Raw genomic sequence first — 24,853 nt, forward strand, 5'->3', positions numbered from 1 at the left:
TGTTAGAAAAATAACTGATTTTAGCTGTGCTTTGGAATTCTGACACAACATGGTAAACTGTCGATGTAAAAATATGATAATTATTAAGTAGCAGAGGCACATGTTCATCCTTGATTCACAGAGACTCCTCATGGAGACAGACCAACTGAAAATTTCACTAACTCTATAGAGAACCAGTTAGTACCAGTTAAAACCAGTAGGCATCACTATTTCAATGTGACATCTTCAGTTGTCTTACTGGAAAAAGAATCAAAGCACCCTCAAATAACACCATCATCCCTTTGCATCATCCCTTCGCTATGATGTCTAAATAAGTCTAAATAAGACTAAATAAGTATAAGACTAAATAAGCTTTATGACATATTAATAACAGCATTATGGAGGCTTCATGGTTAACCTTGCAAGCATGCACAGGTGTCCATGTGGTGCTTTGTCGTCAAATCGCCAAATTAAAAAACAAAAAAAAGCAAAAACAAAAACAAGAAAAACACTGGAACAGTGATTTAAAAATAATAATAATAATAAAATGTAAAAAGCACAGGTACACATTGTGAACTCAGAGGACAAGACCTTGGAGTGGTTCTGATAGTCACAAAATAATTTTGAATTTTGGTGAAGGTACCAAGCTTTTGAGAGTGTGTCTATTAAGAACAAGCGAATGAGAACAAAGTACTGATGAGCTGCCAAAATTCCATATACAGCAGGTTTGTACCATATTAAACAGTACTGACTAAATGGCCACACACACACACACATACACACACACACACACACACACACACACACACACACACTTAAAACAAACAAGACATCAAGAAATTTTTCACGGCTTAAAACCAAAAGGCCAGTAACGTATGGTGGAATATGTGATTATGTTCCTCCTTGATTGAAATGCTACACAGTTCAACAGTACCACGACTCTGGAAAATCTATCAAAGGTAAAAGACAATGTACCAAATTTATATCCATTCACAAAAACCCTACACCAATAAACAAACAGAATAAGTGCGCTGATGGAGTGAACTGAAATAAGTTAGGAGAAACAGTGCATGCTATGCAGCACAGAACAGTTTCAGTCAAACTTCAAAAATGAGGCCAGGTGGTGACGTCCAGAACCGTTGACCGTAAGAAGTCTGATTCTTCGCCGAGCCACCGGAGAGCAGAATTTCAGATGTTCTGCTGACGCCGTTTCTTTGCCTCGATAGCATCAAGGATGGGTTGGCGCTTGGCCTGGTAGCGTTGTCTGATCTCTTCGATCTCCTGCTCCATCTGAGGGTCGAGTGAAGCCAGCCTCCTCCTCAGCTCCTCCACGCTCCAAGAGCGCATCTGTCAGACATACAGGAACAGTGTCAGCACGGCATCCAGACAGCAGCATAAAGAGAATCTGAACCTGAAAGCACGCACACAAGCTTCAAGCTATGCTTCAGTATTCCACATGGATTTCATTTACAATCAAATCAAATCTAAAACAGCTCACCAACAAAAAGATCAGATATGTCTTAGGTTAAGAATCAGCCAACACACATGTACATACCAGCCACTGGCAGGATGATCACATAAGATACAACTCAAGATCTAAAGGTCTGCACTGAGCTGAGGTTTACTGACCTTTTTCTTTAAAATCACTCAACATGTATCAACTGTGATGTAATTGAAATTTCAGCCCCAAAAGTGAACGCTCCTCACTTTAAAAATCACAGTCACTTTGAAACATACTTAAGAGTTAAGACCTTGTGAAAAGTCAAGCAGAATGCAGTGGGGTTTGAGCTTTTTGTTTTGTCTTCCACACAGAGCTTTAAGTGGCTGTTACAGGAATTCCATTGCTATTTATTGCCCTGATCAATGGGGTAAAAATAACTGTGGCGTCTTGGTCCCATGCTAGGAGCTATATCCTGAGGCTGGAGGAGTGAGATTGAGCTGCCATTCTGAGAGGCCTCAGGGAGAATTGGGCAGACTCATCAATGTCAGGGTCAGGAGATCAATGCAACAAGCTCAACACGCCTCAGGATACATTTGCCCTGCTACACATGTTCCCTGCAGGGGTCAGTATAGGAGCAATGGATGAAATAAATGTCAAGTAACAGACAATGAGGAAATCTGAATAAAAAATGCATAATAATTAGATTTCGATAATTTGACATGTTAAACTGAGTAGTTTCTGCAGAATATGTTTCCATTTGGAAACTGTTTTCAACGGTTCAGGTTTTTTAAAAGGTCATTGTGTGTCTCTAGGCCACCTGTGCAGGTGAGATGTGTTCACTATTCATTTGCTTTAAGAAATGTCTTCCTCATTCTTCATTTCCAGAAAACTAGCCCTTAATCTAAACATCCCCTTCAAGGGATCTGATGCAACATAAACAAAAGAACAAGTAAAACTAAATGATGAAACCAGAACTGACTGATCAGTGTGGAAACTGAAATGCAGTCACTCCTGCTCCATCTTCTACATTCTCCTGCCTTTTCTGCTGTCTTGCCTGAGAGACACTGCTGATTACAGTGATTCTGAGGACCAGTGAAGACAAAGGTGTGTGTCAGCTAGCTGCATCTCTCGCCTTTATTCCGTTTCACCTCCCCTGTAAACTGCTACAGTGGGGGTGGGGGCATACCAGAATGCTTCAGAATATATTCGGACATAGTCATACTGTTTAAACGATAATCCAATAACTGGAGCCCTCAAGTGTCTACTAATGGTGTTAGAAAGTCAGGAAAGTTATTGTAGGTGGGGTAGTATGTGGAATCCTCTATTTTCTCTTATATCTTAAAGAATCTTTGAAAGTCAAGTGAATGTCAACATTTCTGTCTTTATCTGGTCCACAACATGTTACTTTTCATGAGCTAGAAGAGTGATGTTAATTTCCTACTGTTAACATTTTGGTAGTCATTCATTTTTCCTTTAGGGAATTAAGTGTTCATCTCCGAGCAGATGTGTGCTTGCCTTAACAGAATATTTAATGTTTCACTGTCTTGCTGTCATGATTGTCCATCATATTTTTTTGCATCATCAGGACTGGGCTGAGACAAACACTGGTACAACTGACCTCAGCACCTTCTGCTGCAAACAGGACTGACTGACGCCGGTGTCTTCATCAAGGATGTGCCAGGCGAATATACTGGGATGCCCAGACACGAGATGGCATTGCTTACGTACAGCATGCATGGAAAGACATGTCAGATTTGATGCATTCGACAAGACAACGACGAAAAGGACACAGCAGTGGAAAACAACTATTTTTACAGACACAGGAAGTGATGGGCTTGCTGAAGATCTAAATGCAGTAGATCTGCTTCCTGATCCTGCAAGTGAGCTGAGCTTTTCGGAGCTAATGACAGAATGTTTGGGTCATAAGAATAACATGTGACAGTGCCTAAGACAAACCTACAAAAACATGCTGTGCTCAGAATATGTTTATTCAGTGTGGCACATTCACATTAAAGACAGAAAGAGGAAAAAAAAAGAAATAGCTCTGACCTGGCATAAAGAAAAAATAAAAAATAGACACACTGAAAGAGAGAGGGAGAGAGAAGACACTGTCATGACCAGTTAGTAACACACCATGTATTTCTTCAAATGAACTTAAAACAGCTCTTGTACCTCCTAGTCCTGCAATGTCCTTGTGCATGATGCAAATTCTTTCTCCAGCTCTTTCTTTTAAACACCAAAACCAAGGTCCCCTGAACACTGAAAACCTCATGAAGAACAAACCAGCATTATGAGGGACAAACATGGTGTGCTACAACTGCAGAGGATTCTCTCTGTTAACTTCCCTCTTGAGAGGGAATACATTAGACGATTTAATGAAGTAATTCAGTCACCTTCTCTATGCTGCCCCAAAACAACAGCCAATCAGTCCATAAGAAAAATAATAATAATAAAAGACTGTTTTGTCTTTTCCCCCAATTCTTTCCATCACTCTTCACCGTTCCCAATAATCTGTCTCTAATTCGACTTAATGTTATCTTATATCTCCTGGTTTGTCTTCCTTACTTCCACAGTGTCTGACAATACAATATACTATCCACTGCAGCAATTCTCTGACACATTAGCTACTATTCTGGTGCCTTTGCTAAGTGTTTGATTTCAGAACTTTGTTGTTTTAGTCAGCTGAGATTTGCTTTTGTCATTACAGTGAAACATCAAAGACCATCAGAAATGAAAGAACAAAGAATAGATGGTCAATCTATAAATAGTTGGAACACAAATTGCCCTCTTGCAGTAAGCAAACTAGTCACACTACAGACAGATCCAATGTAGGACAGCTTGGGATGTCTCAAAGAAAGAAACTTGGGCAAATCTGTGAAACTACAAAGTTACGAAGCTTTGAAATTCTCTCAGGCTGGCATTTTGAGGAAAAAACATGCTGAACCTAAATAATTTCAACTACATTCATTGTTAGCTACAGTGCCAACCTACATTGTTAGCTCCTATATTGCCTAAAAAATAAATAAAGTAAAAAGATACAAAAACCAAGATGAGTTATTTCAGTAATTTCATAGCTGGTCATTAACAGCGTATAGCACTTTCACAAAACATCACTGTTTCCTCTCCCAGAAATTAATCTTCATACATTTCCACAAATATGTCAGCTAATTGATTTTTTATCTGTATTCACAAGAATGTTCTCTACAATCTTTAGGGTCAATGGTTCAGAAATCTACTCTGTAGAGACACACCACTGCAAGTCACAAAATCCACTGATATTACCCTGAAGTCACACCCTATCCAAATCTGACCAACAGACCCATTCATACTCAGCAGCCCAATACCTTGACCAAATTTTTATTCATATTGCCAGAATCATCTCTGACAAACAAAACAAAACTTGACGATTTAATCACGTTCTTACATTCTCATGAGTGGTTTGATAGACTCAAAAACACCATCACTAACAGACAGGCACAAACTGTTTGACCTCCCATAAACTGTTAGCGCATCAGTGCCCCAGCAGAACCAGAACTTCAGTCCGGATCCCAACAGATGGTCCAACATCATGTCAAATATGAAGGTGTGGGAGGATTGTCTGACTCAGGCTTTGGGCCAACAGCCCTCAGGCCTTAAACAGCTGAACTGACAGGTGACAGGCAGGCCTGGGCCCACAGGGTCAGTGTCCTTGGAGAGAGCAGACACCATGGTGAACTCATGAGGTCACCACACTGACCTGTTATACACACAAAAATGAAGAGACTCACACCAAGGTAAGGGACTGACATTAAAGAACATGCCCAGTCACACGAATTCCATTATTTGCTCTCCATCACACATGCGTCATTTGCATAGTCTCTTGAGATTTGCTCATTTTTGTTGATGAGTTTATTGTCAGGAGAGGAGAGAGATAAGGGCCTGAGGGTAAAAGAAAACCTGCCACAGTTTCAGCTTCCACTCTTATTTAGTCTCTATTTTCTCTTATTTAGTCTGTTATCTTCTCCTTTTTCTTTATGCAGCGATTGCTTTTTTTCTGTTGTACTTACTGCTACTTATTATTAAATAAACTTGCTGTTAATTGCTGTCTGTATATTTCTGCATATTTTAACCAGTTTTCTACATTTATTCTGTCAGTCTCCAGATAAATTACCATAAATAAATTAAGTAGAAGATTTTAAAGTGTTTTGTCTTCAAAGAGAAACAAAAGAAAGTTTTATTATTTTTGTGTCGTGCCACCACAAACACAGTCTCACACACACACACACACACACACTTAGAGGAGAGCAGAGATGTTTGCTGACATTAGTATGAATGGACATAAACACGTGACTGTCAGAGTCCGGTGCTAACCAAGACGGAGACTGACTGCAGCGTGTTCCGTTTCGGATTCTCCGTCTGTCAGCAAGTATAAAACAGCTGGGATCCAAACCGTGAACCGCAGACACAAGACATGCTACTTACTAGCACCAGTTACTGTATTTTCACTGCAATCTCTGTGTCTACCTTCTGTTACTATAAAAACCCACCAGATCCCCTAATTATTAGCAGTGGTGCTGCTATGATTTAGTAAGTCCAGAATCTGTTCCATATAAAGGACTCTTTCAGCCAGCACTCTCCTAAGTACCAAACACGCCCTGATCAGGAGAGTCTCTTGATGCACTTGACATAAAATATGAACTGCCTGGGGTTCTTACACAGCACATGGAGCTGTGCACATCCACCTGGGCTGAATTACCCATCTGTCCTGAACCAAAGCTGTAGCTGACGGCCAACACACTTACCACCTCCAGGTCGTATTCTCCAGGGAACTTGTCAACGTTGTTGCTCTGGTCGCTGGCCCGGCCATGGCTGTTGGCCTCCTTCTCTTTCTGCTCAAAGTACTCAAGGAAGGACGGCTTCGCAGGCTGCATGGTATCCTGGCAACCTGAGAGCAAAAGCACAACTCACTCAGAGAACAGTACCTGTGAAAAACTCTCTGCAGGTCATACATACAAGCCGCTCATATAGAACTGCCTGAGAAGATCCCATAAGCTATGAACTGGAGAGTGGGCCAACCACTCTGACATGAACACTATGGACACGTATGGCATGTCACAACTAAAGCATTGTGGGATCTATAAGACAAAGATCTAAAATATACAACCTTGTTTTTGTATTTCTATAAACAAAATTTAAAAAGCTTATGTAAGCAACTAACAAAGAATTTTTACCCAGAAAAAAAGATGGACTTGGTATGGCAGATAACTTTCTGCTCTCTTTCACTGTTTGCTTCTTGGCAAGCACACATGTCCGCGTTGACAGCTCAATGACATACTACAACGGTCCATGGATTCTTCAATATCAGAACTGCACAGTCCAATGAACTATTCTGTTGAAATATTAAATTAAAATCTTCTCCACAGCTTCAGCTGTTTTTTTTAATAATTAAAGACTTCTGGCTGATGGATGCCTTGTTAATGATTTAATTGCATGATTCTGTGATTTTACAGGGCAGAGTTAACTGCTACTGAACTCCTTTTAACCGCAGGATTCGGTCCTATTAAAATTCAAAATCTTAACTGTTAAATCTGAAGGTAGAGCACCAGTGAAACCCCACATTACAAAGAGTATGAGGTCATACCAGGTTCCACACCATTCAGCCCTGCCGCCCCCGAGTAATGCGACCTGAGTCTGTCTTTATCTCCTATCCCTTTCTGAATGTTTTTACCCATTTTTTCAAATGTTCGTTGGCATGTGACATGGAGATAAACTGCAGGAACAAATAACACAGTCTGTACATATGAATGGCTTTTCAAACAAGGCTGCGTGCTGACGACACGTGCTGAATCCCCCCCCCCAACAGAGCACAGACCCTCTTCTCATCATTTATTCAGGATGTTCAATTATTCAGACATTTCCTTATTGTCTTCCCCTTGCGCTTTCACTGGGGCAGATTTGCAACATACTTAAGGCGAGACATAAGGTTAAGACCAGCAAAGAGTCTGTTCTCATTATGAGGTATATAAAGCTCAAATAAATCAGCAGCTCAAAGGAGCACTGGCAATAAAGATGACTCTGTTGGGTGTGAGTTAGGATGTGTGCGTGTGTGGCTAACAGCCAGCTTTAGGGTTAGATACTATGGATTAAGCTCCACACATAAACTATGCAAAAAGGGCAATAACTGACCAAATTACCCGCTGCATGTTAGCTATTTATACCTTGTGACATCAGTCTTTGAAAGTTACTCATTTCACTGAAAAGTTTGTTCTTCTATGTATGTAAATTGCGGTAAAATCTGATGATGGCAAGAGGTAGACAACAGGTTCTTTGAACAGTGTGTTGCAGCCACCAAATATAAGTGCACTCAGTTGACCCAAACTATTACTTTTTCATCCTAAACTCCAAACGTTATAGCGTAGCGTTCTGTATCACGAGAGAGAAAAAATAGACCTATATTTAGCTTAGAAACTAAACTGACAACCATTACTACAAAAAACATCTAACGAAAAAAGAGGAAAAACAGAAAAAGTTTAAAAAAAAAAAAAAAAAAAAAAAATCTTCATCAAAACTGGTTGTGTATGATGGTACTGTGAAGAAGGACAAGGCCCCACAACAGCGCAGTACAGGGGCAGACTGCCTGACGGGGTGTGAATAATTCACCACAAGTGCTGTTAAAACACAAGGACCTCAAATTTCCCTCCCTGCAGGATCCGGCTCTCCCTGGGGCAACATCACATCAGGACAGAGAGAGGGAAAAGTAAACAGGAGCGCCTCAAAAAGTGCAGATCTTACTCTAAACGCCAGGCAAAAGGGAACTGAGATAAGGGACTAGAAGGAAGTAAAGTGCAACTTATTCAGCTCTGCCCAGATCCAAACAAACATTTCCCTCTTTTTATATCGGTTTTGTATGTTAGTTCATCTAGTAAATGCTTCCTGCAGGCACAATTTAATAGAGCAAAACAGAGTTTCAAGCTGAGGGGAAAAAATAAGCTTTAAACTGTTAACCAGCAGGTAAAAAGCTCTGAATACTTTTTAAAGTTCCTGCAGTGAGAGAGAAAAAAAACCCTTATGTTGACTCTGGAGCTGCCTCACAACCAAATAACTCAAAAAGATCTCAACTTGAGATGCAAAGCAGATCTGTATGATGGGGACAGCTTAACAACCGGCTGACACACATCAGACATGAGGGGTAGTTAATTGTGTTATCGGTAACTAACTCATTAAGGTACAGTTTCAGTCTCATGCATCTATTTGAGTACACTGTCACTGTAAAGAAATAGCCATTTAATTCCCCATGCACCATCAGTGAAAATCAATAACTTTTTCCTGGCAGAGAATTCACAGACAGAATGCTTATCCCTATCTTACTAGACAAGACTGAAGGGCGGAATTAGATTTTTTAGGGGAAATGTTATTTTCCCAGAGTTCCTGCGTAAATGTCGGCTTCACAGGTCTCGGTGTTGATCCATACTAATTGGATCTGTCAGCATTAGAGATGAGATGGAGTGTGTGGTCTGCTGTCTGCTCGTCGATTGATTGGTTTCTTATTGCATGCAGTGAGTTGTCTTAGCTGCATCCAACAGATCCCATACGGAGAGACAGGGAATTAGATCTGAATTAGACTCAAGTAAGCATAAATCATACATGTGGATGGTGCTCAGACGTATCTGTGACAAACTAAAACGATGCAGACATTTGCATTAGTCTCAGTCTTTTTGATACAGTAAGTAATGACACTATGGAGCAGATCTCATGCCGGGCACTCTCCATATTTAGCCTGTCAACCAAAGGGATTCACTTTGTTCTTCTTAAAATCTACACAGCTCCCAACCGATTTATTTATTTATTTTTTTAACAGCTGGGTCCAATCCAACACTAAGGTGTCTGATAGCATTAATATTCATATCTGATGGCCATAACAGAGAGAGCAGTATGAAAATGATGCACTGCATCACAGAGCACATGACTTCCCACTGTATCTGGGACATAAATACAGAATCCTGTGGGAAGAGTTTTCTGTGTATGATTTGATTATATCAAATGATGGCATTAAATGCAGACACAGAAATATAAGGGGCCTGAGACCTCCTGTAGCACTTATTCTCATCTTTTAGCCCTTAAAGTGTGAACACGGATGAGCTCTGTTATCCTCTGCTGCCATCTAGTGGTAAAGAGGGAGCTGTGCTTACACAATGACAGGCACAATCCTAGAGGAACCCAGGCTTTCATTCTACTTTTTACACTGTGCTATATAAAGAAACTGACAGATAAACTCTTACTTCATGACACAGTCATATCACTGGAGGACTAACATTTGATACTCACAGTCCAGGCAGGTTGATTTCAGTATGAAGGAAACCAACTAAGTTATAATGTCACTTAACTAACAGCAGGAAATTCCTCAGCAACAGAAAATACAATTGGACTCAATAATCGATGACAAGACAGGACTAGAAATTAAAGCTGTAGCTTTAAACCTGGAATAAACAGAACTTGAGGTGAGACAGTGGAAAGGGGACTGAGGTCTGCAGTTCCACTGCTGGTCCTACAGAAAACTTACGTTTCATGGTCCCTGCGTCCTCATCCTCGTCATCCGAGTTAATGACCATGGTGCCCAGCTGAGACTGAATGGTACCGTCGCGCTCAATCATGGTGCCCATGGGTGTGTTGCCCAATGAGCCTGCAGCCCGGATCGTCCCGGTATCTGAACCCCCAGCCCTGACCATGGTGCCCTGGTCCACCTCATCTTCATCCTGCTCAAATGCACATAACGGTTTAAAAAGCATTGGTCTGTTCAGCCAGAGCCTTTTCCCCGAATGTTACAGTCAATGTCAACTTCTCACAATCTCTCCCATCTGTGCACCAACCAATTCTGCTTTCTCTCAGTGTACCATGCAGCATATGCCACTCTGCCTTTCTCTGAGTCAGCTGCCTACACTAATTAAAGCTGCGTGCTTGGTTCATGAAGGACTCAAAAACCCCCGAGGTATTTTCTGTCTCGTCTAACTGGTTTACACCAAAATCCTTCATGGATGGTGGTTTAAAACAAAAAAAACCCCACTGAAATGTATGAATAAATTGTCTCTGTTAAGTACAGCAGCCCAAAATCTCTTTTTATTGTCTTCAAGCTAGTTTTCCTGAAAATAGCGGCGGCTAAAGGAACATGGAAAGTACCGAGTTGTCATCATCTTCAACATCCTGTTCTCTCTGCTGGGCCTCCTGTTTCTTCAGTTTGATCTCCATGGCGTCGGTGATGAGGGCACGCAGAATACCACACGACTTGGCATTCTTAATGAAGGGGTGCTAACACATGAGAAAAGAGAGGAAAAGGAAAAAAAAGAAAGGTGATCACTTCTCAAAAGAGGTGTGTAGAGCCCCAGTCCCAGTCAGGTATGTGGTTTAGAAAGTGAGTGAGAAAGAGAGAGGCACTAGGCTGGGGTGGAGGCAGTACCTGAAGAAGCTGAGTGGCAGTGGCTCTGTTCTCTGGGTTCTTGACCAGACACTGTGTCACAAAGTCTCTGAACTGTTCCGACCACATGTCAGGGTTTTTGAACGTCGGCGGCGGATTCGTGGGAATCATGAAGATCGCCTGAGAATTGGTAAAGAAGAACAACAAAAAAAAAAATATGTATGAGGACTAATTGTGTTAAATTAATTAAAGGTTAGGTTTATTGTCACAAGTACTAGACTTCAGATTGTTTTTAGTGGAGATAGTCTCCACTAAAATGTTTCTTTTAATGTTGTCAGGTAACACGACTGGCCATGTTTTTCTACAGGATTTACTGTGATTTTTGCATCGTCACTTCATTTAAAGCAAATTCAAAGAATCATCAAACATATCTTCATCAAATCAATATGTACCTCACATTACGTATTACTTACAAACTAAAAAAAGTAAAGTAAATGGGACTGAACAGCAAGGAAAATAGCATAATACTTAAAATGGTATAAAGCTCCTTACAGTTTTCATTTTTCAAATTATTATGTTATTCACTGGGGTGGCAAAAGTAAAAGCAGAGGCACTCTTGCTAAAAAAAAAAAAAAAAGCAGAGTTAAACTGACAACTGTTTTAGGAAATTGTAAACGAGTGACTATTCTACTCTAAAGTACTTTTCAGGAGGGATACTTTAACTCCACTTAGAGTACTTTTCTTTAGCAAGAGTACTTCTACTTTTACTTTTGCCACCCCTGGTTATTCATGGTGACTATAAATAACCAAGAACCTAACATAATATAATCTTACAAGCAAACACAGAATTAGTGAATAGCACTTTGCCCTCCCACAACATCCATGGCAAGGCACTGAACCCTCAACTGCCCCCCAGGCACAGGTGTGCTGCCCACTGCTCCTGTTCCTGCTCCTGGTGTGTGCATGCGCGCACTACTGGTGTGTACAGGATGGGTTAAATGTAGAGGTTAAATTCACTACTCACAGCGTGTGTGTTCGATCACAGAGATTCTAAGCTCTAAATTCAGGTTCTAAATCCATTTCAGTGGGTTTCAGAGGTGAAACTGCTTATGGCATTGAAACACAGATGCTTTTGCTTATACCAAACTTAGACTTCACTTCTACTATAAACCCACGTTTCATCTATGGTTGTGTCTTGCTAGCACTAATCTACATGTTAAGTATGTAAATAGCAATGAGCCACTTTGCTAAACAGTGCGACATTTCCATACATTTATCTGCGTGGAGACCAGGTGTAAGCAAATAGTAATCCAACACTGAAGCCAACACTGCCAATTAACAATCTGTGTCTTCCACAAATTTCAAAAACTGACAAAATCCTGCTAATGATGAAAACATGCACTTCACTACTCCATAAACATTCCTTGTGTCCTAAGACATTTTCCCCGTGTGCCGTGGCAGCAGAGGACAGTTAGGGTGAGGCAGGTGAACTGTGGTGAACTCACTCTCATGGGGTGTATATCAGCGTACGGCGGCTTGCCCTCAGCCATCTCTATGGCAGTGATGCCTAGGGACCAGATGTCTGCCACACAGTTATAGCCAATCTCTTGGATTACCTCAGGGGCCATCCAGAAGGGTGTGCCGATCACCGTGTTACGCTTGGCCATCGTATCCTGATCAAAACAGACAGACTCAGAGGGTAAGAACACATCTCTAACCTTTTTCTTCACAAGGCCCTTACACATATCCCTGTTAAAATGAATGACAAAAAAACTTTTCACCTATTATTGAACCTTATGTAATGCTTATGACAGAGTCAATTTTGAATTCACAGCCAATTTGCCTCATTTTGCACATTAAGGATGGCAATTCATTTCAGAGGTCACTCTGCATTATGTTAATTCTACCAAAACTTCATTCATTTTTACACATATACTGAGTCCAAAGGGTGTGTCTCACTGTTAACTGTCCAGCCACCCCAAAGTCTGCGAGTTTGGCCTGGCCCTCAGCATTTAGGAGAATGTTCCCTGCTTTGATGTCTCTGTGAATCTTCCTCATGAAGTGAAGATACTCCAGTCCCTTCAGTGTGGACTGCAGAATAGTGGCTATCTCATCTTCTGTTAACTACAACATACACACACAGACACACACACACACACACACACACACACACACACACACACACACAGAGACACACACAGAGACACACGAAAAACATAAGACCGCCCTCAGAAACAGCATTTTCAAAAGGCAGTCATGGCACAGCGCTATATTTTAACTGCACAAAAAAAGAAGTCAATTACTGACAGATCAATACACTCGCAGGGTCAAATCATCAGATTGTTATAGTGTGTGAACGCTCAAACCACAAAGATAAAACTCTGATTAAATTCAACCCTCATTTCAGTCTGAGCTGACGTCAGAGAGAGCAAGAGAGAGAGAGAGAGAGAGCTTACCGTTTTGTTCCTAAGCCGTATGATGTCAGAAACTGATCCTGCTCCACAGTACTCCATCACAATCCACAGATCACTGTCTTTAAAGTAACTGCCATAATATCGCACCACATGGGGACTGTCCACAGAGTAAAAAACAAAAGCAAAAATGAAAAAGGCAAAACTTAACAACAGCACAGCTGGATCTAAATTATAAAATAATTAATGATTAAGTGCTAACTGTTCAAAGAGAAAATGACAAATGATCCTTTGTGGCCCTTGTCCTTGACCATAGTTTTCACTGTGTTACACTCTCTTATCTGGGAGGACTAACTGGTCCTCTGAGCTGCCAACACTGCTGCCCAACTTCCTGTGTTTGTATTGTGGCTACAATGGGTTTCACCTAAGTTTTTATAGGCCAGGTCGACACAACAGCTGTCCAGTGCTCACAAGAGCACTGCTGTTTGTGAGAGCATTATTGGGAACCCAGATGCTGAGACTAGATTGATTTTACCTGTTGCACTGTTGCATTATGGAAATCTCCTTAATGATCTCCTGCAGGTCAGACTCCACAGGGACCTGTTTAATAGCCACTATTTCCCCCGTCTCTTTGTGATGGGCTTTAAAAACACTGCCATACGACCTGAGGAAGCACAAAGAACAGCCTTTAAGACAACGAAGACACAGTGGCAGCAATACAAAACCATCATGCCCACACCGATAATCTTCCTGTTTGTTTGTTTGCTTATTCTGGACATCCTTCTTCAAAGGGATAGTAAATAGAAGCAGGCAGACTCACCAAAATTTAGTTCCCATTTCCTATCCTTATAAACGTCCCTGGTCATTGCTTGTTGACATCGTAACGATACAGGAACAAGGTACTTGCCCATTGTACTTTAAAAAGGGATTTCTGTCTCATTGTTTTAGTGCGGTTTTGCTGGCATTAACATCAACACAGAAGTATGGGCACTTCATTTAAACTAAGAGGATTCCACCATATAACTCTCTTATGATATATGAGTGTGTAACATTGACAACATACCGAGGTGCCAACTCACAGATTTGCAAACTTTTGTTTAAAGGCTTGAGTTTAGGTGACTACAAAAAGTCTTCATATTTTTCATACAACTTCATCCTGCAAAGGAGACAGCAAACAAGCGTGCTTCCCTATACTTACCAAACAAGCTAATATTGTTCTAATCAGGAGTGTGCCTTTTGTTAGCCTATCAGTTATAACACAGCATAAATAAAAACATCAAGGAAAACTTTACAGCAAATATAGCAACAGGAAATGATTAAGGAGGCCAAGCCCAAAGCTAGAATTGGATAACAGTCTGCTCTTTGAAGAGAACATCATCAGAGTACTGAATTACTATGAAATCATTCAAAAAGGGTGACCCCCAATATAATGGACCAATAAGGCCAAGGTGAAAAGTTACTGAGCGTGCAAACGTTGCAATCCTATGACCACATCATGACCAGACTGACAGGTATGCTCCCTCCTACAAATCTACACCATGCTACCTTCCGATAGGCCATTGCACTGTACCATTACATTAGAATTTCTCAAAAAACAGACAAACAAACAAAAAGCACTCCTGAAATATTCATTCACTGGCCAGTGAGTTCCTTTTTGAGCCACAACCTCTCTTCCACAAACTTTAATCCAACTGTTGCTTTAATGATTCAATGTAAATTCCACATCAACAGGCCAGGTTGTTTCTGAGAAGACTTTAGAGAAAATCCAAACTCTGCTGAATGAAACTGAGGGGCATTAGCAGCAGATTCGTGTGTCACGTTTTGTCACCACAGATCCACTCAGATGGCACAGAAGCCCTTTCAAATTTAACATGGAGTCTGTGCCACTCCTTAGAGATCTATCAGGACCTCTGTAATGTGCAGAAAATAAGCATGTGCTTAACTCAACATGTATGTCACATGTGACTTTTACCTAAAGAAGAATCTCGTAAAATACAACAGTCTGTCAGGGTCCTATTCACACACTTTAAAACACAGAGCTAATGTTGCATAAATAAATCAGAGACCTCACAGCGAGCTGCAGTCAGTGATGCAAGACAGCTGCACATAAATATGACAGCAGCAGTGTGCCTACAGGACGTTGAGAAACAGGAAATGAGCAGACAGACTTTAATTATGGGTAAGGGTGGGGAGTGTTGGTGGAAGGGCAGATATGGAGTGAGTGTTACCATAAATGGCCTCACACTAATATCCAGAGGGGCCTTTTGAATTCTTAGGAAAACCTATCTATGTTTCTCTGCATTTTTTTCCCTCTTCATTCAAGGAATTTGTGTTCACGTCACGCATTTGACTGACAAGGTTCCACACAGACAAGGCATGGTCACAGTTAAAAGTCTCCATGGTGATGGGGAAGTTAGCTAAGGTCAGCCCGGCGTTTATCAAAAGACCACACCACATGGCCTTTATCACTACTGACAATGATAAAACCAAAGACTGACTTAAACCAGTGGGTGGGCAATTCCCTCTGCAACAGACAGACTGCGTGTGAAAACTGTACTCTAACTGTGACCCAGCACATCTCCCTCTGTCATTCAGATATGCACAACACCTTGACTGCCTGCATCAGCATTAGACACAAGAGCATAAGGTAGGGTGAAAAGCCCTGTGTGTGTCCTGGTTGACAACCACCTAAGTCAAACACATGAACCAAGAAAGGTATCAGAGAAAGCACCAGCATACTCCACTGTCTTTCTGTCACATGGACCATGGGGTTAATGACTTACCCTTCTCCCAGTTTCTCTAGCACATCAAACACTTCCTCTGGCTGCTTGGTCAGGCTGTCCTCACTCAGCTTCTTCAACTGCCTGAGGAAGGACCAAAAAGACAGGGATTCAGTCACGGTCGCCACGGTTACATACACACAGCATAATCACCATCATGTTACATACTCCAAACCAGCAGTTCACACCAGCAAAACATTTCAATCACAAGTATTCATGGAAATGTGATGATATGAATATTCCTGAGAGGGGCTTCAGAGATCTTCCCGTAAAGGTGTCCATTGTTCAGGGGCTCATGGTAACCCCTTGCCTCACTGGTTGATGGTGCCTAAAACATGTATGTATGTGCGTGGTTTAATATCAGAATATCACTGTCCATGTTAATGCAGCCATTTGCAGCCACTCACAACTGCACTCTCTTTGGTATGGACTTCAATATCCTGATTCAAAATACTCATTTTGAAATGGGCTTTGGTGCTTAAGACATTCTCAGATGAATCATTCTCAAAAAAAACATGAAAGAAGCATTTTAGTACATAAATATCAGACAAAAGCAGGGTTTTTTTCCCCCTCAAACCACAACTCAGTGCAACTAATCCTGCTTTTCAGATGTTCATAAGGGCCTTGATGAGCTAACTTAAGTTGGAGCAAATTTAAGGCAAACCTTTGCATGTGCTGTAATAGTGAGATTTGCCAATCACTGCTCTTGACAGACCACTCTGTTCCAGTTAAATGGCTGTCATTGCTTAAAAAAAAAAAAAAAGGCATGCTGTAACACCCAAATCTTACACTCCAGCCTTAGCAAAGCTCCAGACAACAAAAGATTTAAGCTTTAAAAAAAAAAAGCTTTAAGAAACGCTAAGATGACAGTTGTTTTGTTGAGCAGAAAAAAGACACCTTCGGCTAACTTTGACACACCTGGTGAAATGACATAGCATGCCAATATGAAGTCTTTTTTTATGCTCGGTAATAGGACATCAGAGTACAGTTATGTCAACATATACTCAATCTCCAAACTGTCATTCACTTTTACACTGGAATCACCAAAAAAAGTTTTACTCAGAAGTTAATGGAACGAGCTCTTGACATCCAAGTACAGAAATGTGAGCAGGAACCGTAAACAATGAAAATTAAAGGTATTAGTGATCTTTTTTTCTTCAAGATCTCACATGACTGTGGAGGCACAGTGGAAACCCCTACATGTGGTAGGCTGAACAGAGAGTATGGTGGCTTGGGAGAAGAGAACTGTTTCACAAAGGGCACTAGTGTGTTTGTGGGATTCAGTCCTTACATGGAACCCTGTCACTCTGTTCTAGTGACTCAGCTGGTGCTCACACTGAGGAAGCAGGAAGATCAATTTAATCAGCTTCTTACTAAACATTGGGCAATCTTACAGATCGAGCTTTTAAACTCTTTCGTCGGGCATTTCCTTTTAACGTGGCCCGTCAGACGTCTCAGCTTGTCTGCCCTCTCAGTATCAGCAATAGCATCGGAGACACAATGTCTGGACACTGATGTTACTTTGAATTAGATGCTGAAGCGAAAGGATAATCCGCCAAGTTATCAATGCTTACAGGGCATTCCTTGGTACTGCACACAAGCAGAGACACGCTCCAGACTAATATTTAGTCGTCCTGGGGCAAGTTTTAAGCTCATAACAGTAGCAAAACAACACAACAGCAGCAAAACCTTGCGGCAGTTAAAACCATTTCAAGGCTATCGCAGACTTCATTTGGTAAAGATTTGTGTGTCCAATTCTGCGGCCAGGGAAATGGGGAATGCGTGACCTGAAGCACCTTTTCAAAGTGCCATGTTGCAGCAAAGACTGTGGTTTCCATATTTCCATGCCATATGGTTGTACTGTACAATCAGCTGTGTGCGTTTATTTTTCAAAAAACAGCAGTTATATTAACCGGCCCACAGCGATAACGAGGGAAATAAGTGACTTGCTCAGGGGTACTCGACTATATACATTTTTGATATGAAAGCACCAATCCGACTGTAACTAATCGTCGTGATATAAATTGGCCGTTATACGACAATACCAGCCTCGGAAAAAAACTAATTACAGTTAGGATAAGTGACAGGTAAAACACAATTTGTAATGTCACTCAACGCCAAATGTAACCATTCAATCAGAGCTACGGTTAAAAGGCTTAACTATACCACCCAGTGCTGTATACCAGCTCGTGGTGCAGGTGCCGTGCTAAAGCACAAAGTCAAGTTTGAGTATTGGGAAGCTACACTGCGTTCCCAAGTCAAGCGCTTTTATTACCAGCAGATTACGGCAGACTAATTAGCTAGCTGCAATGTCCTTAAGTAAGTAACTACAGTTTACTTATCTGTGGCAACTTAAGCTAATGATAATAGACTTTAGCCTACTCTATCATAAACCCAATAACTTTAGCTTAGCTGTCATTAGTTAGTTAACCAGGCAACTTACCTGCGAGGATGGTTCCTCAACTGTACCTTGTCCTTGTTTTCCATGGTTTGTAGTACATTTATAATGACCTGGTTCTATAGCAGTAGTGAGTGCGTTCAGCTAATGAAATACTCAGGAAAATGTTTGCTCTTCTACGGCTGTACACTATTAGCGGGAGGTAACTAGCTTTGCAAGCTATTATGCTATTTCTAGCAAAGATGTACCGTTATTATATAGCTTCATGCCGAACGTTTATCATACAGAAAGTAACATTACACGAAATCTTTTCTTGGCTGCTTTTATATAAGAGGACTTCGTACTCAATTTAAATTAAACAACAAAAGCTAGCTCGCTAATATTATATCGCACAGAAAGCGGTCTCATCAGATCAGGAAGTTTTGGGTTGAGGAAGTCCGCGGAAGTGGAGAACATGAATATTTGACCAAAAAGACTAACGACAGAGGGCGCTACATTCACTGGTGTGCAGTACTTTCAAAGTTCAGTTAAGTTGCCAGTGTACTCACAGGTGTTTTTCAGCAGGCCTTAATGAGTGCGTGACATAAAGATAATGTTGAAACTACTTATAAAACTTGCTTTTCAAGTTATTTCCAGAATGCTGTACTTTCATCTTTTTTCTTCTTTTTTTTTCTTCTTCGTCTGCACCAGATTTTATGTCGAGGTAATTTTTCTAAGCAATAGTTATATGTTAAATGATTAGCTGTTGGTTTTCTAAGTGTTTTTTTTTCTTCACTCACTAGATATTACTTTGATAGGTTACCCCATGTCTTGATGGCTCATTCCCATGTATTACTCATCTTTCTATGATGCATATTTCATGGCACTTCTTTATAAATACCATAAATCTATACTGATGCTTATACTGTCCTGCATGCACTGACTTTTATGATGTAGATTTCCTTCCCTCTGTGACTGGTACTATTTAGCACTTATTTTGTGATGCTTGTTGTTGGAGGTACTTGACAGTTTATATTATGGGGGTTTTTGACCCACTTGTAGTCCACTCTCTTATTTTCCTTCAACATTCTTGCATTTGTATCTGGACCAATACTGAACTTAGCAGTGGCCCTTATGCGACAGACTGCTATGATTATATGCTTGGTTTATGTTCCGCCTGTCTTGGAAGTTGCTAAATGAATAAATGTAAATGTTATAATTACAATATATCATAATGTAGAAGTTGAAGCTGTGGTTTCGATTTCGGCAGTGTTTGCACAAATTTGACCTATCAATTGCATGTGAGAACAGTCCAGTGAACAGTCTGCCAAAGGCACTGACATGAGGTTGGTCTTAGTTGTTTTTGTCAGTTATGACTACTGATAAGTGATTGAACAGAATGCAGTTTACAGTCACATTTTTGAAATTAGCCCAAACACAAAGACTGTTTGCGGACGAAAGACTGAATTTTCCCAGGAAAGTTTATCCAGCTTGTTAGAAAAAAAAAAAAAGAAAAGCCCTCTTCTGTAGTCATCAGATTATCACTGTGTTTCTAAAGGAATTTTCACCCAATAAACAGAATTGCAAAGTATGTTTTCAATAAAAAGATAGCTTTTCTGAACCTAAATACAACTGTTTAAAAAAGACTTTCATCTTCAATTAAAAAGTAACTGCTTAGTCAAGCACAGCATGGAAAGAAAGATGAATATGATTTGTATATTAGATCTGAAATGTTTTACACTACATGCAGTTAACAGAAAGGTAGAAAAGGTAAAATGACTCATTAGATGCAAATACCCTCTGTACTGACCATTCTGACGGGTCAATTCTGTGAGATCAGGCTGGCTGATTTTCCTGACGTACCAGAATGAAATGTTAAGTGACCAGTCACATGGCACTCTGATAAATGTGACCAGTGAGTGTTTGCTGGAGTCTGACAGATGTGTTTTGGGTAGGTTGACTTACAGTTAGACGCTTTGCTATGTTCACACGGGAGCTTCCACCCCCAGTTTTCAGCTTAGATTGACGATTATGGGCAACCAGTAGCCAGTGTCAGCAGGTTTTTCATAAGCTCACCACAATGGAGCTGCACGCACATTAGATATTAGAAAATTGGCTTCTGCAGCTAACTTAAACTGTTTTTAGTCAGCTGTATGTATAAATCTGTAACTTCTTTCTAAACATAAGACCTAAGCTCCAAAGGACATACTTGACATCATGTCTTTTCCAAATAGAGCGTTTACCCAAGTTACTGATTTGAAGTGATTAATAAAGTAAGCCACTTCTCATATAATTACAAGGCATGTTTATTTTACACAGTCTCAATAAGTCAAGGAAGATTGACAGATATTGTAAGAATAGTTTATTCAATGTTCATGAGAACATGTACTCTTATGTTCACATCAAGTTGTAATATCAAGGACCAGGAATGCAGAGGGAGGAAAAACCTGTAAAAGAGAGAGAACAATGTTTTGTTTTGAACACTTCTGTATAACATCACATTTAGCATACAAGTCATGAACAGATTCAAATTATAATGGAAAAAACAGTACACTATTTGTATAGTACCAGTACTCACATATTTATTCACCAGAGGGCCTGACACTTTCAAATATTCCAGCTTCTCTCATGGCATTGAACTCCTTCATGGCATCATACTGCTTGTAGAAGTCAGCATAGGCTTGCTTTCTGGGTTCAGTGACCGTGAACTGCAAGGAACAACAAAAAAAAAAAAGATATCCATGAGACTATTCATTTTTTGTTAAAATGAAAAATCATCCTCCCTAATGATTAGTTGATCATGTACTCCAGCATAGACTTACACTTCATGAGTGTTCACAAATCAGACTAAAACATTTTCTGGTTACACTGTTTCCATGGCGTCACATGAACTCCTTTGATGTAGGCTAACTTAACACTCTGTAGGCTATTTTCAAGTTTTACATATTCCTGACAGGATAAAAATTATGGTAGCTGAATTCAAAATGAATGAATTAACAGACCTATATATGCACATACACGTGACAGAATCAACAATACAATAGATGTCCTAGCACTTTGACCAGTTATAACCACAGTTTCCAGTCAAACAATGCTTCCACAAATTTGATAGATTACCACTGGCTGTGTTACATGTGGATGTGAAAGAGCTGACAGTAGCTTCCAAAAAGAACTGCTGAAGTGTACACAAGACTTGAATGTCCATTAAATAAAAGGCCTTTTGGCAAGATGATCAGATTTGGGAGAAATATGCAGATGCATGGCTCTGAAATTCAGACCAATGCCTCACAAAATGTCTCATTGCCTCAGGGTGTGCAGTGCTCTGCTGTGAAGATCATTATAAGTCAGACCATCCACTTCCATGGCAAGATTGCATCTCCTGTTTGCCCAGTACTGTGCGACCTGGCAATAATCTTTTGTGCTATTCATAATCATTATAGCTTACCCTCAAAAAATTTCTGAAAGTGTTGATTTATCTTGAAGTGTAGTCTTGCATTGCCAGCTGTTGAGCTGTCACCATAAGGGAAATTATAATCCTTTAGCAAGGAAGAGGATTGTTGCCACTTTCATAAAGATCAACTAACTTAATAACAAACTAATGAACTAAATAACTAACGAACAAACTAAATAACTAACTAATGAATTAGGAGGATTAATTAACTAAGGAGGATTAACTAACTAACTAGCATGTGGTCTTAACCAGGTAAAGAGAAAGAGGAACAAAAAATTCAAAAAGCTTATTCTCTTGTTAATTTTTCATATGGTAACAAATTACCAACTCTGACTATCTTCCTGCATCAGTATAAAGGACTGAGTAAATCAAGCTCAAGATAATTACAAATGCAGTCCGTCAACTCTTTAAAAAAATGTTTAACATGTAAGTCTTAATACTGGTCAACTGTCTAATTTATGTTTGTTTGGTTTGTTTTTTAAATCCACGTCCATTTGAATGTTATGTCCATATGAATGTAAAAATTTATACCCAAGGCATCCAATCTCTTCAACCACAGGCAAATTGCCAAAAATGTAACCATACCGTAGAGGCTACAGCTTGTTCACTGAAAAGATGACATGCTAGAGAACAATAACATATGTTGTTAACGATAAAATAAAAAGGTTTTTTTCGCTAATATCATAACATGTTCTAAAATAAAGAAAGGCAAATATAAAACAAAAGATAATCCAGCAACAGGAGAAACCGTCCTGCCTCACATGTGAACTGACCTTGAAAGCGGCTGCCACTATCAGAGACAGTGTGAAAGCGATGGGCAAATGAAACCTTAAACGCTTGGCCAAAAGTCCCCGCATGACCGGCTTAGGGAGCGACATTGTGAAATACCTACAGAAAAAGACAAAAATGCTCCATTAAACATATTCACTCAAAAGTTTTATTAACCTTTGGCTAAACAAATAAAGAATATGACAAGAATAATTAATCATGCTCCACAAAACGCTAAAAGGTCATAACAGCTTTGGTTTAACACCCCAAACTGCCGGCGTTACTCAGGTTTTCTTGGATAGTCGCAAACGTAACGCTGTTATATAGGGAGAATCAATGTTTTTCATGTTGTAAAGGATGGCAGAGGAGAGTAGACTATCAGACAGTAGACAGCAGACTATCAGGACACCTGCAGTAGTTGCAGGCAACATGAAAGCATATGACCGACAGCGGTGCTACGTGATGTTAAAGCTGCGCCAAGGAACACCTCGGAAAGATCTGTAACTACAAGTGTAAAACGTCGCGCAAAAAGCTGATTTAAAAGATATTCATACTGCTGCGTGAGATTAGTCATTCAGATTAAAGTAAAGATACCTGTCAAAACAGACAAGTTGGCTACTGTGAAGGGTATTCGGTTGGGATTAGCTTGACGAGAAGAAGTGTGGGAGACGTTCTCTGAGAACGGAGGTCTTCATTTGACCAACATGACCAACCAAAAAGCTGAAAACGTTTAGGTCTTGGTTAAAATTACAAAAAGCCAGTTTAAGTTAACAAGAAAAACAGTAAAAATCTGAGAGATTTATCAATTAGAATGCTAGTTCATTCCGTTATACACGTAGGACGGCTGGCGGAGAGCTAGCAAACATACACCGTAGAGGCAACCTCTCGCTTAGCATTAGCGTTAGCCCTAAACTAGCATAAATTAGCTGGGAGGCTAGCCATACGCTGGAGATGTCTTTTTACTCTTCCAGATCATTACTCAAACTCGCAACTGCGATTATATTCTACGACAATTAAAGGGGCGATTAAATACGTGACAAATTCACCGAACTATCAATAATATTAATTCCAAACGTATAAGTTTGATATTTACCAGTTCGACTCACGACCTTCACAGAGAACGTCCGGTAGAGAAAGCGAACAGGGATGTATTGAAGTTCTACGGCACACGGCAAGAGTCAAACTAGCATGTGGAGCCAAATCGGGACACGCGAAACGGTATTGCAAGTCGAAGATCGTGACTTTTTAAATGTGTTGTCCTCTGTTCGTCTCTGGCATTAATCATAGTGTATATCTGATATGAACTGTTCCCCTATACTTTTATTTTTATTTTCTATGGGTATTCACATGATCCAACTGTGCTATCACTACAAGAAACTGTTCTTTCCATGGTAGATATACGAAATATGAACTACATGAGCTTTGGCTGGATTGTGACCTCATGAGATTTTGTATGAAGTAAACTTGAAGATTTAAAAATGAAATCAGCTGGGTCTATAGCTGTAGTGACAAAGTTTGCAGGGTTCCATTCAGCTCATTTACACATTGTGAAATTTGTAATGGTGTTGTTTTAAGATTTAAGCTCTACAGCAGTACCAGGCCACATGGGGTGCCAAACCCGACAAAAAAAAAAAAAAAAAAAAAAAAAAAAAAAAAAAATATATATATATATATATATATATATATATATATATATATATATATATATATATATATATATACACACACACACACACACACACACACACACACATCATCATCATCATCATCATCATCATCATCATCATCATCATTTTCTCCCGCTTATCCGGGACCGGGTCGCGGTGGCAGCAGGCTGAGGAGGGCAGCCCAGACATCCCTTTCCCCGGCTACATCCACCAGCTCCTCCTGGGGGATCCCAAGGCTTTCCCAGGCCAGCCGAGATATATATTTCTTCCAAGATGTCCTGGGTCTTCCCCAGGGTCTCCTCCCAGTTGGTTGTGCCCAGGACACCTCCATAGGGAGGCGCCCAGGAGGCATCCTGACTAGGTGCCCGAACCACCTCAACTGGCTCCTTTCAATGCGGAGGAGCAGCGGCTCTACTCCAAGCTCCTCCCGGGTGTCCGAGCATCTCACCCTATCCCTAAGGGTGCGCCCAGCCACCCTGCGGAGGAAGCTCATTTCCACCACTTGTATCCCCGATCTCATTCTTTCGGTCACTACCCAGAGCTCGTGACCATAGGTGAGGATTGGAAAAAAGATCGACTGGTAAATTGAGA

At 40.4% G+C, this 24,853-nt stretch overlaps 2 protein-coding genes across 2 annotated transcripts; both read right to left on the bottom strand.

Moving 5' to 3' along the window:
- Positions 1-850: 850 nt before the first annotated feature.
- Positions 851-18,486, bottom strand: LOC115816856 (serine/threonine-protein kinase 4-like). Its single transcript, XM_030780009.1, has 11 exons — positions 18,443-18,486; positions 16,003-16,083; positions 13,755-13,883; positions 13,265-13,379; positions 12,768-12,932; positions 12,314-12,481; positions 10,851-10,988; positions 10,574-10,702; positions 9,960-10,152; positions 6,202-6,344; positions 851-1,326 (listed from the first exon to the last, which is right to left on the bottom strand). Exons 1-11 carry the CDS (start codon positions 18,484-18,486, stop codon positions 1,168-1,170), a joined length of 1,464 nt encoding a protein of 487 aa, XP_030635869.1. The 3' UTR covers positions 851-1,167.
- Positions 18,487-20,721: 2,235 nt separating this feature from the next.
- cox6c (cytochrome c oxidase subunit 6C) lies at positions 20,722-23,742 on the bottom strand. Its single transcript, XM_030780119.1, has 4 exons — positions 23,689-23,742; positions 22,601-22,715; positions 20,955-21,084; positions 20,722-20,823 (listed from the first exon to the last, which is right to left on the bottom strand). The coding sequence occupies exons 2-3, from the start codon at positions 22,703-22,705 to the stop codon at positions 20,959-20,961; spliced, it is 231 nt and encodes a 76-aa protein (XP_030635979.1). The 5' UTR covers positions 22,706-22,715; positions 23,689-23,742; the 3' UTR covers positions 20,722-20,823; positions 20,955-20,958.
- Between the last annotated feature and the right edge of the window lie 1,111 nt (positions 23,743-24,853).

This window comes from Chanos chanos, chromosome 7, assembly GCF_902362185.1.
Source record: "Chanos chanos chromosome 7, fChaCha1.1, whole genome shotgun sequence".
Lineage (NCBI taxonomy): Eukaryota > Metazoa > Chordata > Actinopteri > Gonorynchiformes > Chanidae > Chanos > Chanos chanos.

Bases quoted from the DNA above. Each gene is read 5' to 3' on its own strand.
- LOC115816856 (XM_030780009.1), bottom strand. From the start codon at position 18,486: ATGGAAAACAAGGACAAGGTACAGTTGAGGAACCATCCTCGCAG. The intron at 12,933-13,264 runs GTAAGCTCTCTC...TGTATGTTGTAG, and splicing joins TACGGCTTAGGAACAAAACG to TTAACAGAAGATGAGATAGC. The intron at 1,327-6,201 runs GTAAGTGTGTTG...TATGTCTGACAG, and splicing joins GAGAATACGACCTGGAGGTG to ATGCGCTCTTGGAGCGTGGA.
- cox6c (XM_030780119.1), bottom strand. From the start codon at position 22,705: ATGTCGCTCCCTAAGCCGGTCATGCGGGGACTTTTGGCCAAGCGTTTA. The intron at 21,085-22,600 runs GTCAGTTCACAT...TGTTCCTTGCAG, and splicing joins TAGTGGCAGCCGCTTTCAAG to TTCACGGTCACTGAACCCAG.